At 40.9% G+C, this 14,766-nt stretch overlaps 2 protein-coding genes across 4 annotated transcripts; both read right to left on the reverse strand.

Moving 5' to 3' along the window:
* Positions 1–868: 868 nt before the first annotated feature.
* LOC121884529 (serine/arginine-rich splicing factor 2-like) lies at positions 869–7,175 on the reverse strand. Of its 2 annotated transcripts, XR_006092357.1 has the most exons (4): positions 6,559–7,175; positions 5,400–5,724; positions 2,248–2,318; positions 869–1,069 (listed from the first exon to the last, which is right to left on the reverse strand). XR_006092357.1 is itself a non-coding variant. In XM_042393393.1 (3 exons), the coding sequence occupies exons 1-2, from the start codon at positions 6,936–6,938 to the stop codon at positions 5,421–5,423; spliced, it is 672 nt and encodes a 223-aa protein (XP_042249327.1). In that variant the 5' UTR covers positions 6,939–7,175; the 3' UTR covers positions 869–2,318; positions 5,400–5,420. The 2 variants fall into 2 exon arrangements, 1 of the variants encoding a protein (XP_042249327.1); XM_042393393.1 differs by having other exon boundaries at positions 869–2,318; positions 5,400–5,712.
* Positions 7,176–10,402: 3,227 nt separating this feature from the next.
* On the reverse strand, positions 10,403–14,438 carry LOC121884510 (nucleolin-like). 2 transcript variants are annotated; one of them, XM_042393368.1, is made up of 3 exons: positions 14,279–14,438; positions 13,499–14,191; positions 10,403–11,436 (listed from the first exon to the last, which is right to left on the reverse strand). In XM_042393368.1, the coding sequence occupies exons 2-3, from the start codon at positions 14,116–14,118 to the stop codon at positions 11,070–11,072; spliced, it is 987 nt and encodes a 328-aa protein (XP_042249302.1). In that variant the 5' UTR covers positions 14,119–14,191; positions 14,279–14,438; the 3' UTR covers positions 10,403–11,069. The 2 variants fall into 2 exon arrangements, with proteins under 2 accessions (XP_042249302.1, XP_042249300.1); XM_042393366.1 differs by having other exon boundaries at positions 13,499–14,438.
* Between the last annotated feature and the right edge of the window lie 328 nt (positions 14,439–14,766).

Raw genomic sequence — 14,766 nt, forward strand, 5'->3', positions numbered from 1 at the left:
CTGTCTAGAAGGTGCTTTAGATGTAGCTTTCACTTTTTATGCCCAAAGTTTCAGACCGGATCCAAAACCAGCTGTAGTGGTCGGTTGAGTCACTGCTGCAGCACGTTATGAAGCTTGTAGGCAACAATGCTGTAAATGTCTTAAAGGACCAGTATGTAGGATCTAGTGCCATCTAGTGGTGAAGTTGCAGATTACAACCAACTGAATAATCCTCCCCTTCCAAGCATGTAGGAGAAGCTACGGTGGCTGAAAGGTCCTCTCTGTCGCCAGCGTTTGGTTTGTCCGTTCTGAGCTACTGTAGAAACATGGCGGTGCAACATGGCGGGCTCTGTGGACGAGGACCCGCCCCCCCCATGTAGATATAAAGGGCTCATTCTAAGCTCATTCAGGTGATTATACACTCATTAAAATACATTTATGAATATTATTTTTTCATTTCTGCACACTAAACTTTTTAAATGTTTCTGTAAAGGTTTTTACCATCCATGAGACCCTTTAGAGCCTGCTACATGTTCAAGTCCTCCTCCGCTCAAAAACCTGTTTTTCTTCTTGTTCCTTCAGTTGGATGTTTCAGAAAAGGTGCAGGACACTCAAATATAGAAAATCAATCAATTACAGCTTTTTATTATGATGTTATTCATTGTTTATACAGCAGGAAGAGTTATAGTTGTTGAATAATGCATTAATAAACACTTATATCCGCTTATAACTACAGTACCAGTCAAACCTTCCCATTCACTTCAATGAGAAAGTGTGTCCAAACTTTAGACTGGTGCTGTTCATTATAGTGTTTTATTAACTGTTTATATACCGATCATCGATGTTGTAAATTGGCAAAGTAAAATGTTAATAAAAAAACACAAGATCATTATAGACAAAACATCAAATCTTTAATAAAAGTCACATCTGTCTAACATGACATAATGGGAGAAACGTTTCATCGTACAAAGGGTGAGACAGCAGCGAGCGTACCATCGGTAGTCACAGGTGCATTCTGGGGAAAACAGGATACATCCAACACGCCACCTTAACAGCTAACCAGCAAAACTCAACTGCTACACAACTGCGCCTAGTGCACAAAAACAAACAAAAAAAAACAACAAAACAAAAAATAAACAGATGAGCAGGATTAGAATCAAAAAAATTAAAAAGAACAAAACAAGACGCTGAGTCTGGAGTCCAGTATGTGATGATCCGAGTTTCAACCTGACACACTTTTCCAAACTCATAGAGCCAAAGTCGTACTGTATGTTCCAGATGTTATTACATTTAAAAACACACATCTGTGATGAACAACAGTCCTGCCTAACAAACACATCCTGAGCTGCGACTGCAATGAATAAAAGAAATGTAAAAATGTGAGACTTCTGATATGAAAACAACACAAAGGAAAGATTCGTCATGTTTACTGTGGATTTTGTCATTTTGGATGTTTTTTTTTTTTCCACACTTACCAAGAATAGTAAGATAATAAATGGCTTCTTTTTATGGGAGGAAAATGAAACCTGATAATAAAACTATGGACACTACAGACCTGTATCACAAAGTAAGATCAACTGTTGTCAACCAGATAACTCTGACTCACTCACATCTCCAGGACTAAACTGAAAACCCGACATCTCTACAGGATCCCAACACGAACAAAAGTATTTAAAGTTTGCACTAAGGTGAGATGTGATAACGCAGAGTTGAGACGATAAGTCTTACTTTCCTGATCCTTTTAGTCATTTTCTAAGCAAAAAAAAAAAAAAAAAAAAGTTCTGCTTTTTTTTCATTCCATCAACATCACGTTTAACAAACATCTAAAAAGAAATTTAATTTGTGAATTGATGCAGAATCGTAGGAGATAATATTTAATTTCTTCGCCCTCCGCTATCAGCTGGCGTCTGTGTGACGCCGTTTATCTGATGTCACAAACGTTAAGTTTAACACGCAGAGAAAGCGAAAGACTCAGTTGAACTTGCTTCGAGTTACAGGCTGCAGAGAGAATTGGAATGAAAGGGGACCACTGGTACCACTTTAAACTGGTTTATACTGCTGTTGATAGTGTCCAGTGAAACCATTACAAAAACCAGGTCAGAACAGATTCCCTCTCCACATCAAACCAGATTCTTAAAATAATAAACATGTTATAAAAAAGAAGAAGAAAACAAAACAAAAACAAAAATCACAGCACAAAGAAATTAAAAAAAAAAAAAAAAGAAAAAAGGATAAAACAGACCAAAGCATGGAAGACACAATAATAACCTTTCACAGCGGCTCTGTTGCTTGTGTGGATCCAGTCTTGGACTTGAAGCTCTTACGTCTTCACCTGAAAACTGTCAGAATGAAAAACAACAGTCAGGAGACAAACTTTTACCTGGAAAACTCTATAAAAATCCCCCAAAAACAAACTACACATCAGCTGAGTAGCGCGGGGGGGGGGGGGTTCTGTTCTGTATTTCTCTGTTTTGTGTCTTCAGGCTAGGCTAACCCATTGTTGCTAACTTTGAAGCTAACCTCCTTTACTTTTCCAGCATTTGGGGAAACAACAGACGTGACTTTTTAGCATTTATTAACTGACACACTGTAGTCTGTACTGTTCATTTACTGCCAGACTGACAACTCACTACTAACCTTTTCCTCTGCTCCGCTCGCATCCACCATCACTCCTCTGCCCCTCGCTCTTTCCCGCTCGCTACGCAAACATATTACGCAATGACGTATTCCTTAACGGAGCCACGCTACCAGTGGTTTCCCAGGCAACGTCAGAGGTTGACTCACGTACCGGAACAGCGCTGCACAGAGACTCCCAAACGCTGTATCCATTCATTCGGATATCAAACATTAAAAAATATATATTTTTTGGCCTGGCGGGGGTTCTCGTTGTGTCATTATGGAGAAACACAGATTCAGTAAACATTCAGTAAACGTTGAGAACAGTTAGACCCAGCAGGCTCCGTTAGGTTGGGCGAGTTCAAAGTTGTGAAAACAACAGGGGTGAATTCAAAACACCCCCGTTGTTTTCACAGGTAATTTGTTAGTCTGTCCCTCCCGCCGCAGGAAATAATGGATTAATCCTGGAAAGCTGTTGATGTAGCACTTTTCTCCTTATGAAAATAACACGGAGATTATTCGACCAATGAGAATTTAGTCGGACGAGAGAATATCGACCAACTAATGGACCAGCAGACTGCAGCCCTACAGCTGAGACTAGAGCGATGATGTCCGTCATGTTTCAGGCTACAGGTTTGTTGGAAAATGAATCAGCAGCTATTTGTTTTAATTATTCTTTAAGCAAAAATGCAAAGATTTGCTGTTTTTGTGTTTTTTTTTTTTTTAAACATTATGATAAATTGAATATTTTTGGGGTTATTGACTATTAATCTGACAAAAAAAAGACATTTGAAGACGTCTCATTGGAGGCATTTTTCACTAAATTATTTGATTAATCGAGACAATAATCTGCAGATCAATCAATCATGAATATAATCATTAGCTGCAGCCGTCTGATAGTAAAAATGAATCTAATAAAAAGTTAATCAAATACTGGTGTTTTTTTTAAAAAAAAAAAACCCTGACGTGTATCAGTGGTGTATATTTAATAACACGCATCACAATTTACTTCTCATATAAAATCCTGTATCAACTCAAATCCATCAGTTTCTCATTTCATCTTTTGACTTTAATCACAGGATCCTGCAAACTGAGTTATTCTCTAAGGACACATCAGTGTTTTTAAACCTGATAGAAGAACAAGCCCAGATGTCAATCAACAATCAAAGATCAATCAAGATTTTGATCAAGAAAACAGACCCGACTGATGCTGCGTTCGTGTCGTATCAGATTTACTGTACTTAAGCAGATTCCAACCTGTAAACGACGTTCACGCCAACATCAGAGTAATAATTACGCCGATTCTTCTGAAAGCTTTGATATATCTGACTTGAAGCTTAATAAAACCAAAGTTCCTAAAAACCAAACAAACGTCGGTCCGTCGGTGTGATGCGTTTCACCAGGACCGACTCACTGGCTTCTATATAAATCGGCTGCTGTCACACACTCTCTAGTTTGTCTTTAATTTATCTACAATAAAACCTATTTTCAGTTACATGTGTGATCTCTCCGCCTTCGTCAAGCCTTGAGCCGGGATGTGAAGAATATAATTAATCTAAGATTTAATGAATGTGGAGATTTATTGTAAATTTATAACGTCTTTTAACCGTCACACAACCGACCGTCTTGAACTGTCTGTCGACCTGAAAGCTCACAAGTTGTAAACAATCTCTCCCGTCTCGACTGATCCTTTCAACATGACGTAAACCCTGCAGCCGAAGGGTCGACCAATCAGGGGACTGCACGCAGTTAAAATAATAAATAGCGGCGGATGGTTGTGTGAACTGAGCGCTCGGCAAGAACACAACGAGCAAACTGACTGTGTTGCTTCATGAGTCTGGTGTGTGTTTCTCAGCACCAGTTTGAACTAAACCAGTGTGCAGATTCTCTGATAACGTGGTCGTGTTGCTTTAAAGACTGAAGATGCAAACAAACGTCTCATCCTGCTACATATATTTAACTGAAAATCTGTCGTACTTAAAATGTGATAAATGGATTTAGTGATGAAATGGACAAACCTCAGTAACCCCACCCGCCCCAGACGTACCTCAACACCAAACCTCCAACACTTCCTGCCTTCATCCTGCAGCCTCACACCTCCTACCTGCCTCATACTGCCTCAGCTCAGCTCAAACTCCACTTTAGCAAAAAAAACAGGATGCGGCAGCTTTGGGAAGGAGAGAATTCCACGTTTGGTTCACCGTCAGAACTGTTCTTCTTAAATAACACTTTGCTTTAGTATTCAGTGAGGATGAGGAGCTGCGGCTGAGTTATGACAAGAATCTCGTGTTGCAGGTCAAGTTCAGAGGGCAAGCAAGACCCCCCCCCCCCCCCACCCCAAACATGTGTTTCCTACAGGACAGCAACAGCTGCTGTTTAAATACGGCAACTCTTAACTGTTTTTGCAGCTAAATAATGTCAGTGGTTCCCAACCTGTGGGTCGGGCCCCCAACAAGGGGACACTGGATGAATCTAAGGGGTCGTGAGATGATGGGACGACCCTCAAACATTTGTTTTATTCATTGTTAATTACTGTATTTTATCTTCTTAAACCTGTAAAAGTTATTAAGATAAAATGAAATTAATTCATTTAACTGGTAGAAGCCACAACGTGTGACGAGGTTCCAGGTAGAATTTACTTTATTTTAAGAGGTTGGGAACCACTGATAAAGAGGTTATATTTATTAGCCACAGCACATCTTTAATTAATTAATCTCCAACCTTGATACTAACAACGTTAAATAAACTTTTACAGATAAAATCCATTCCTGTCTGCACAGTAACCTCTTCTTATCAAAGCTCACCTGTTGCTGATGTGCTCGGCACTACGGGGACTCTCCTCCATTCTCTGCTGCTGACTTGGGCTGGCTTTTAGATCTGGACCTGGATCCTCTTTTGGAGGAAGGGGTGCGGCTTCTGGACCTAGACTTGGACCGGGACCTGGACCTGGATCTCGATCTGGATCGGGACGGGGACTTGGCCTTGGTCTTCTTGTCCCTCGGAGAGTGGGACTTGGATCGGGAGTAGGACCGGGACCTGGATCTGCTGTAGCGGGATCGGCTTCGGGAGCGAGAGCGGCTCCTGCTGCGGGATCTGCTGCGTCTCCTGTGTCTCGGGCTGGGGGAAGAGCTGGATACATTCAGTGTGTTGAGTTATTGTCTACCATGTGAAAACAGCTCAAACTGAGGAAAATATGACATGTAATGTAATTTTCTGCCACTACTGGGTCTCTCAATCAAAACAATAACAAAAGATGGAGTTTGATAACATCGTGGTGTAGCGTGGGATCATGGGAGTTGTCGTCTTCATTGTTAAACAACCAGCTTTTCCTACTTAGGATTCCTTCAGTGTTCATCGTTCAGGAGGTTTTTACTGGGAGCCAAATTATCCGCAGAGGTCTCGTCCTCTCCAGAACAAACATACACTGTGATTAAAACTGGTAAAAACACTGAATAAAGCACTTTCATGTTAAAAATCAGTGTTTAGCGGACACAGGAAGACCGTAGGGGCTGTTAGCTGAGCTGCTGCTAGCATTTGCTCAGCTTGTTTCTCTGATAACTTAAGATCCAGATGTCCGACGACTAAAATCCTTCATCTGGTCAAAGATATAGTTAAAAAACAAACAAGCTCTAGAAAGTATATTGTAAAAGTGTGGCTTAAAACTGGATAAAAAGCCAATTTATGACAAACACAACGCTGACGCATGCGCAAAGGGGATATGACGCCATTGACAGGCGACCAAATAAAACGGGCCTTTAAGTTGATTAAAATTGTGGATTCCGATGTTTTAACATTGTTGGAAACATTTGAGATAATGTAAAAACACAACTCATTAAAATATATAACATAATGACAATCGTTTTTAGACATTTTAATGCGGGAAAGTTACATATTGGGCCTTTAACTGGGAATCGGAATCTAACTTCAGCGTCGTCTCTCCTCAGAAACCTGAGTTATTCTTACCTCCTGCTTCTGCGGCCGTGTCCCCCGTACCTCCGAGGCTGGCCTCCCCGCCGCCCTCCTCCTCCTCCGCCGCCGCCTCCGTAGTGGGAGTCGGGCGGCCTGCCGTACCGGGCCATCTGCACGCGCAACTCCCGCCCGTCCAGCAGCGCGCCATCCATCGCGTCCATCGCGTCCTCCGCGTCCCGCTTATCGTGGAACCGCACGAACGCGAAACCGCGGCTTTCCTTTGTGTAGCGGTCTCTGGGGATGTAGACGTCCCCTACCCGGCCGTACTTCTCGAACACCCGTCTGAGTGTTTCGGGAGATGTCCGGTAGGTCAGGTTGTCCACTTTGAGGGAAGTCATGCCGTCGACATCAGGCGGAGGCCTACCGTAACTCATGATGCTCAACTAGCGCAGCCTTCTTCAAAACACTTAATATCCTGGCTAAAACACCGCCTACCTGCTCGTTAAACTGTACACACACATACGAGGGTGTAATTTATAATAAATCGTCTTGCCTGCGGTACTTTGAAGGTTGAACAGTCACAAAACAACCGGATTCTTGCAGCTCGACTCACCACGTCTCCACACTGCACAAGTCAGTGGGCGTAGTCTTCTTCTACTCTGTAAATAGGCGCTGACTTCTTCTACTCTTTAAATAGGCGCTCTGTCATATTTACCCCATCAGCGCCATCCTGTGGAACTGCTTTAATTTTTATTTTTATCACTTCAAAAAGCAAACAAAATAAAATGAAACGTATAAAACTAACTTTTTGAGAGGTGTTTGTCGACGTTGATCTTTATCTGATTATTTGTTGATTTATTTTATTTTAATTTTTGACATTCTGACTTTTTCCCAACTTTATCGGCCAAATATTGAAATACACAACATAAAACTAAGAACTCAAATTGATGTCTTTGATGAAAATTGGTCAAAATGACTGCGCCACGTCTCAACTATAAGGCCTGATTTTGTACACAAGTAATATACTTACTTTAAAGGCATATCTTCCTATTTAAAACATTTTTCTTCTTGTTTTTTCTTTTCCTCCAAGTAAAGAATTATTATGGTTTGATATGAATCTGTATATGCACGTGCATGTATGTATACATGGGTGTGTATGTATATATGTGTATCTTGCATTCCAGTCCAGTTACCATTAAGGTATCAACTGAAATAATACCATGTAGTATTGAAACTTCTCCAATCAAACGATTCCTGCATTCGATCCTTTTTATACCCAGATCTAGAAAAAAACGACTATTTGTAACAAGACAAACTGGTTCTGATACTTCTCAGTCTTTTAAAAGAAGGGAGGAAGTTAAAAAGATGGTTAGCAGAGCGAGAGGAGTCTTGAAGAACATTGTGTCCCTTTTCCTTTAGTCTTATAGTAGCCTGTAGATCTCAGTGAGGGATGGAAATTCCTGGCATTTGATTTTTGATGCTGTGTGTATTATTTTGTCAAGACATTTCCTGTCTTGCGCTGAGGTGTTTCCATACTAGACAGTTATTCCAAAGGTAAGGATGCTCTCCATCCCAGCAGGATAAAACTGCATCATATGTCAAAATAATTAACTTTTACAATCTCTGGAATGAGCTTTCATTAGAACAAGCTGTATATCTAGAAGGAAAAGTTGATGGAGATTTTAATGCTCATAGTATATTATGGGATAGTTATAATGATGGAAATGGTACAGAATCAGTCACAGATCTTACTTTAGTATCAGAAACAGTGGCAGGTAAAGTGTGATCCTGCTGATTGGGAAAAAATAAGCAGATTAAATGCAAAAAATTGGATGTTAATCAGGGTGTTGATGTGTGAAGCTAGGAGGTAAAAATAAAGATAAAATAGTACCATGGTGGATGAAGTAATGTGAAAATGCAATAAAATTTTGAAATAAAGCTTTGTTGAAATAATCATAATTTCCATATAAAAGGTTGCAAACTAATGCAAGGAAAACAATTAAAAATGCAAAGAAGGTTTTTTTTGGAGAAACAGAAATTGCTTAAATATGGGGAATAATAAAAAAGAAAGAAATTAATTTACAATGAAACTACAGCTGTGACAGATGAGGACAAAACAGAGATGTTGGCATAAACTTTTGTGAAAGTTCAGCTCTGATAGTATTAGTGAAGAGGAGCAAAGAGGAAGAGGAGCTGCGAGTGTCCAACCAGCAGCAGGTTTGTGTGGACGAGGATGAAAACAAACAAATTTGCAGCTGTGAGAGTGTTTGAGAAGAACATCATCCACAACATGAGGTTAACGCTTAACATTATGTGGTTTAAAGTCATTGTATTATGTTAAGATATTTATCAAACGGTGCTAACATATACTCAGGATGTGTTGCAGTACTACTTTACAAACATCATCTCCATACTGAAACGTTAGTTTACCAGTCATTCATCTTTTCTGATGCATTCTGGGACACTGTGGGTTTTTTAAAAGCTTAGTTTAAAGGTGTGCTATAAATGGATAGTGCTAATAAAAGGCTGTTGAATTGATGGTATTCTCACTTGAAACAATCTCAATTACTGTTACTCATTTTATGCTGTTGTTTCAACTGGAATCAAAAGACCGGCCACCCAGTAACAGGCACTGGTATCCTGGTCATCACTTGTACTGGGATGAGGTGGATTCTGAGTCCAGAAACGCCTCAAGTACGACTTCTGTCTTCTGTACTTTGATTTGCCCTCCATGTTACCAGAAACATCACAATTACATTAAAATCTGTGATATTTCAGTTAGATTAAAGGGATGGAGATATATATATATATATATATATACACATATACACACATATATATATACACATATACACACATATATCCATATATCCATATATGTACGTATATGTATATATATATATACATACATATATACATATATGTACGTATATGTATATATATATATATATACACACATATATATATATGTGTGTGTATATATATATATATATATGTGTGTGTGTGTGTATATATATATATATACACACGCCATGGATGTATAAAGAGAACTGGATACAGCGTCGGAGGCGGGGCCCCGTTCATTCTTATGAAAGTTGCTCAGTAGCGCATGAAGCCAAAAAAAAAAAAAAAAAAAAAAAAAAAAAAAAAAAATCAACTTCCCGGTATGAAAGTACCCGGATCTTGTGCGGCCCACAGAGCATGCGCACTAGTGACTTTCACTGGCGAGTCGGCTACTTCCGGTTTAGCCCTCCGGCTAACTTGAACGGGGATAAAACAATTCAATCATGTGGCTCTTCTAGGCTTTTGAAATGTGATCAGACCAAACGGATTTAATTCTGATAGTGAGAGGAGTCATTTCGCGGGGGTTGTGATGCCCCGAAAAATGTATCCACTGATTTACAGACGTCTCTCTCACAATGTAAGTCTATGGGAAAAAGTCTTTTTGGGCTAGTGTGCATCACGTGACGTTGTAATTACACGGTTTTACCGCTATGTCAAATTGGCTTCAAAGCCCGGCGCTCTTCCTGTATCCAGTTCTCTGTATACATCCATGATTTTTAGTCCGGTATCCAGCTCTTATAATACATCCATGGAAAAGTCTCGTCTGTTTCCCCGACTGCTGGAAAAGTGAAGGGGAGTAGCCCTAAAGTTAGCAACAATGTGTTAGCCAAACCTGACGATGCTAAACAGAGAACTAGAGAACAGAGAAATGTGGCTGCTGAGTCTCTCCTGAGGACGCCGCCCCAAAGCACGACACAGGAGAAACACTGCATTGTGTTACAACTGTCAGTTAATATCTGTACTTGTATTTATGTACTAATGTCCTTTGTATTAATTGTGACAATTATAATAAGTGAAGTTATGACACAACATGTTTGACAAATGTTGATTTAAAGAAGAGTAACACATTCATTTATCTGGTATTACTTTTTTTTAATAAGTTTTCTGCAAAATTAACAGTCATAAATAAGTCAGAAGAACAGGAAGAAGAGAAGATAAAGCAACAATGTTCAACTGGTTACTGGATGTGGTGCAAAATGCTTAAAAATATCAGTTTCTCCACGTGTCCCATCACTGGAGATTAGTCTGTTATTGTTCACGTCCTCCTGTGTGAACAAGACTCTCACTGGCAAAAATGTCCCGAACTGTGAAGCCCTTGTCTGCCTTAATAATATCACCTGGTTGTAGAGGCAGTTAGAGTTGTCTGAGGCGTTCCCAGTATACAGGTCACTGGTGTGTTCCGTCCTTTGTACTGGCTGTACAAATAACCATGTGTCAAGCCTCTCAAAGCTAAAGACGACAACCTCAGTGCAGTTGAGCAGCGTCCTGCACTACAGCTGTGGATGTCTGAGTGAAGCAGACAATGATGGTGGTTAAGATGTTGGTTACTGTGGTTGTGCTACGATTAAACCTCGTTGAAATGTCGTCTGCAATTAAGTTACAGCTTCGTTAAGGTGAGGAGCAACTGATCGACTAGTCAGGATGATACTGTAGCTCAAATTTGAAGTGTTTCCAACGGTGGCAGCGTCAGGTAATCCGGTGAAATATTGAAGGAAATCTGACTAAAGGAAAAAAGTTTGCTTCTGTTTCTCCAGCTGTCTTTTCAGTTTCTCATTCTCTTCTCTCAGAATGTCATTCTCTGCCGCGAGCACTGCCAGACTCTCGAGCAGCACGAGACTTTTTGAAGCTCGAGGTGTCTGTGCAGGCATGATGTCAGGGTTGTATAGATGATCCGTGACTTCATCCTCGGCGCCGGTCAGGTCCATTAGTTTCCTTCGTTTCGGGGTGGGGCTGAGGCGGTCGGGGAACTCGAAAGTCCTCCCGTCGTTCCACGCTAACCGCGATGGCCCGGCGGATTCGTCATCGGGGAAATGCCCCTCTGTCACACTGCCCGCCCTGGAGGTACAGTTTGAGGTGAAGCTTTCACACCTGTTTAAAAAAAAAAAAACAACAAAACAAAACATCACTGAAGTTCTTTATTAGTCATGTGCACATCTGGCAATGAAAATTAAATCTCAGGCTCCCCCCAACAGCGCTCAAACAGTACATATAGAAAGTTAAAATATAGTAAAATAATATAATACAGTTGTAGCAGGTGATCAGTGATGATAAACTGTAATGTAGACAGGTTGTGCACTAATGTATATGCATAATGACAACAGGATGTAAACAATAGTATCAGCTGTTCTCTTGCTTGTTTAAATTAAAACCTGTAGCCACTCCGGCCCTGTGCAGATACCCTGATACAGGCAACAGGTTTAGAGGGTTTTTCATGTTTCCAGATCTTTGTGTTCTGGTTTGTCAGGCTTGTCGGTCAGTAAAGGGCTGATGAAGATAGCTAGCGAGCTTTAGCTGGGCAGTGTCTCCGTTTTGTTCGTATTGACCATGTAGAGCAACTCTTTCACTCAGAAACAGTTATTTTTTTGCGGTTAGGTTAATGTAGTGATACACACACAGTCTGCTGGAGTTATTTACTTTCATATGGACATGCTGTGAATTTCTAGCCGCAAGATCAGTGAAATCGGCCCCTTTTTTCAGTTTTCACAAATAGAATGAAAAGGTTTCACAAGTTCAAAACTGTTTTAATGAGTCTCTGGAGGCTCCTCAGGTCTACGTATGGTGGTATTTGATCTGGACCTGCTCTAATGTGGTCTGGATGGAAAAAAAAAAAGGCAGTGAAATCACCCCTTTTTCTGATTTAAATCCACAGTTAACAGGTGTTGATTGTTAATTTCATCTCTTGCCAAATATACAGTATGTCAAAAAAACATCAATATCAGAGTATTTTTACATCAAAATCTCCGTCTTTAGTCTTCCTGTGAAATGTTTCAAATGTTCATCCAACCTACTATGAATCCTCCGTTCAGCAGGAAGAAATGACATAAAATGGTTCATTCTTATGGATTAAGAATCACTGTCCTCTCAATACACTACAAACAAAACATGGCTGACTTTACTTTTATTCTCAGTTCAATATTTTAGCTTCGGCATTAAAATGCATTTTGATAACATTCCAGCGAGGAAGATGCATTTTCTTTTCATAGTCTTCACTCAGTGATGTCATTTACTTTTAGTTATTGAGAAGATTTTTTCAGGCTTTCCATCGCCGCTATGGTGGTTGCTATGGTGTTGCTATGGACGCTGCTATCACTGAAACCACGAAGCTACACAGAACTGAGATTCATTATGATGCTGATCCAGAAATCCAGGATTTGAAGCTCTGTGATTGGCCGACCAGAGGACCCCCATCCTGGTATTTTCCTCACTGTCACCGTGTTGAAGTTTTCTGTTAGTGAATCTTTAACATTTCTCAACACAACAAACACAAAAGCGTTCTTGATAACTCAACATATATTCAGTAGTGTATCTTTTTATGACCCTATTTACAAGTAGTAGTTTTTAAAAAAAATATTTGTTTTCCTTGAATTGTGAGTTGTAAATAGTGAATTGAGAGAACACTGAGGAGATTAAGGGGATGTAAACACAGTTGCTGACTTTACTCACATGATAGCTGAGGTCAAGAGCTCTCTGTAACAGATGGTCCTGAGATTATAGATTAACTGACGTCATGATATTATTGATTGATTCAAGTCTACATAAGCACACGTCATATTTTGTCATACAGGAAAAAAACATGATTGGATTTTGATATAAGAATTTATTTTATATTATATTTGGCATATATTGTTTAACAGGTGCACATATGACTGGTGATGTCACCTAAAAGGGTTAAAAAGGACATTCATCACAGTACAGAAGCTAAAGACGCTCTAATTTCCTTGTCATGGGGCCTTTACTGAGCAAAATAAGGGTTTCACAGATCTGGAAGTGGGTTAAACAGTGTTGAGGCTTTTGCTATGATGTCTAACACCTTTTCACAGGTGTGCGTGGTGCAAAAACGCAGATTCAGCCGCTAAATATCATTAATTATGTTTCCCTTCAGCTAGAATCAGAAGCGTTGTCTCTCCACAGAAACCTGAGTTAATCTCACCTCCTGCTCCTGCGGTCATGACCCCCGTACCTCCGGGGCTGGCCTACCCGCCGCCCTCCTCCTCCTCCTCCTCCTCCTCCTCCTCCTCCTCCGTGGGCCATCTGGACGCGGAGCTCCCGTCCGTCCATCAGCGCGCCGTCCATCGCGTCCATCGCGTCTTCCGCGTCCCGCTTGTTGTGAAACCGCACGAACGCGAAGCCTTTGCTTTCCTTTGTGTAGGGGTCTCTGGGGATGTGGACGTCCCCTACCCGGCCGTACATCTCAAACATCATTTTGAGTGTTTCGGGCGATGTCCGGTAAGTCAGGTTGTCCACTTTGAGGGAAGTGAGATTGTCCACTTTGATGCCCTCGACGTGAGCCATCTCGACGCGCAGCTCCCGCCCGTCCAGCAGCGCGCGGTCCATCGCGTCCAACGCATCCTCCGCATCCCGCTTGTGGTGGAACCGCACGAACGCGAAGCCGCGGTTTTCCTTTGTGTAGGGGTCTCTGGGGATGTGGACGTCGCCTACCCGGCCGTACTTCTCGAACACCCGTCTGAGGGTTTCGGGCGATGTCCGGTAGGTCAGGTTGTTCACTTTGAGAGAAGTCAAGTCGTCGACGTCGGGCGGGGGCCTGCTCATGATGCTTTAACCAGCGCAGCCTTCCTAAAACACTTTATATCCTGGCTGACACACCGCCTACCTGCTCGGTAAACTGCATACACACATACGAGGGTGTAATTTGTATTAAATCGTCTTGCCTGCGGTATTTTGGAGGCTTTTCAGCCACAAAACAACTTACATCTTGCAGCTCCAAACTGCCCCAGTCCAATGGGCGAACCTCTTCTTCTTCGTTTGCTTCTTCTTCTTCTTCTTCTTCTAATATTTCTTGGCGGATGGCAAACAGCTTTACTTGGTGCTTTACCGCCACCCTCGAACTGACCAGTGACTGTAGACTTCTTCTACTCTTTAAATAGGGGCTCTATCATGTTTGCTCCATTAATACCTTCTTGTGGAACTGCTTTAATTTAATCACCTCAAAAAGCAAACAAAAACGTCAACAAATTATATGTAACTAACTTGTTGACGTTATATATGAGAAAGTGGTTCTTCATATATAGACTCTCGAAAATTTGCATTTGTGGATATAAAATGTAGCCATTGAAATATAAAAATTAACAATGTTCTGAAAGGATGAAATGAACTGTTCTTGTCTCAGAAAAATACAATTACATCATATAAAATCAAACTACAAGGCTCATCAATGAAGCTGAACACATGGTTAGCAAG

The sequence above is a fragment of the Thunnus maccoyii genome, chromosome 18 (genome assembly GCF_910596095.1).
Source record: "Thunnus maccoyii chromosome 18, fThuMac1.1, whole genome shotgun sequence".
In the NCBI taxonomy this organism is placed as follows: Eukaryota; Metazoa; Chordata; class Actinopteri; order Scombriformes; family Scombridae; genus Thunnus; species Thunnus maccoyii.

Coding starts and splice junctions, on each gene's coding strand:
- LOC121884529 (XM_042393393.1), bottom strand. CDS start 6,938: ATGAGTTACGGTAGGCCTCCGCCTGATGTCGACGGCATGACTTCCCTC. Junction 5,713..6,558: donor CACGGCCGCAGAAGCAGGAG/GTAAGAATAACT, acceptor CTCTTCCCCCAG/CCCGAGACACAGGAGACGCA.
- LOC121884510 (XM_042393368.1), bottom strand. CDS start 14,118: ATGAGCAGGCCCCCGCCCGACGTCGACGACTTGACTTCTCTCAAAGTG. Junction 11,437..13,498: donor CATGACCGCAGGAGCAGGAG/GTGAGATTAACT, acceptor TTTTTTAAACAG/GTGTGAAAGCTTCACCTCAA.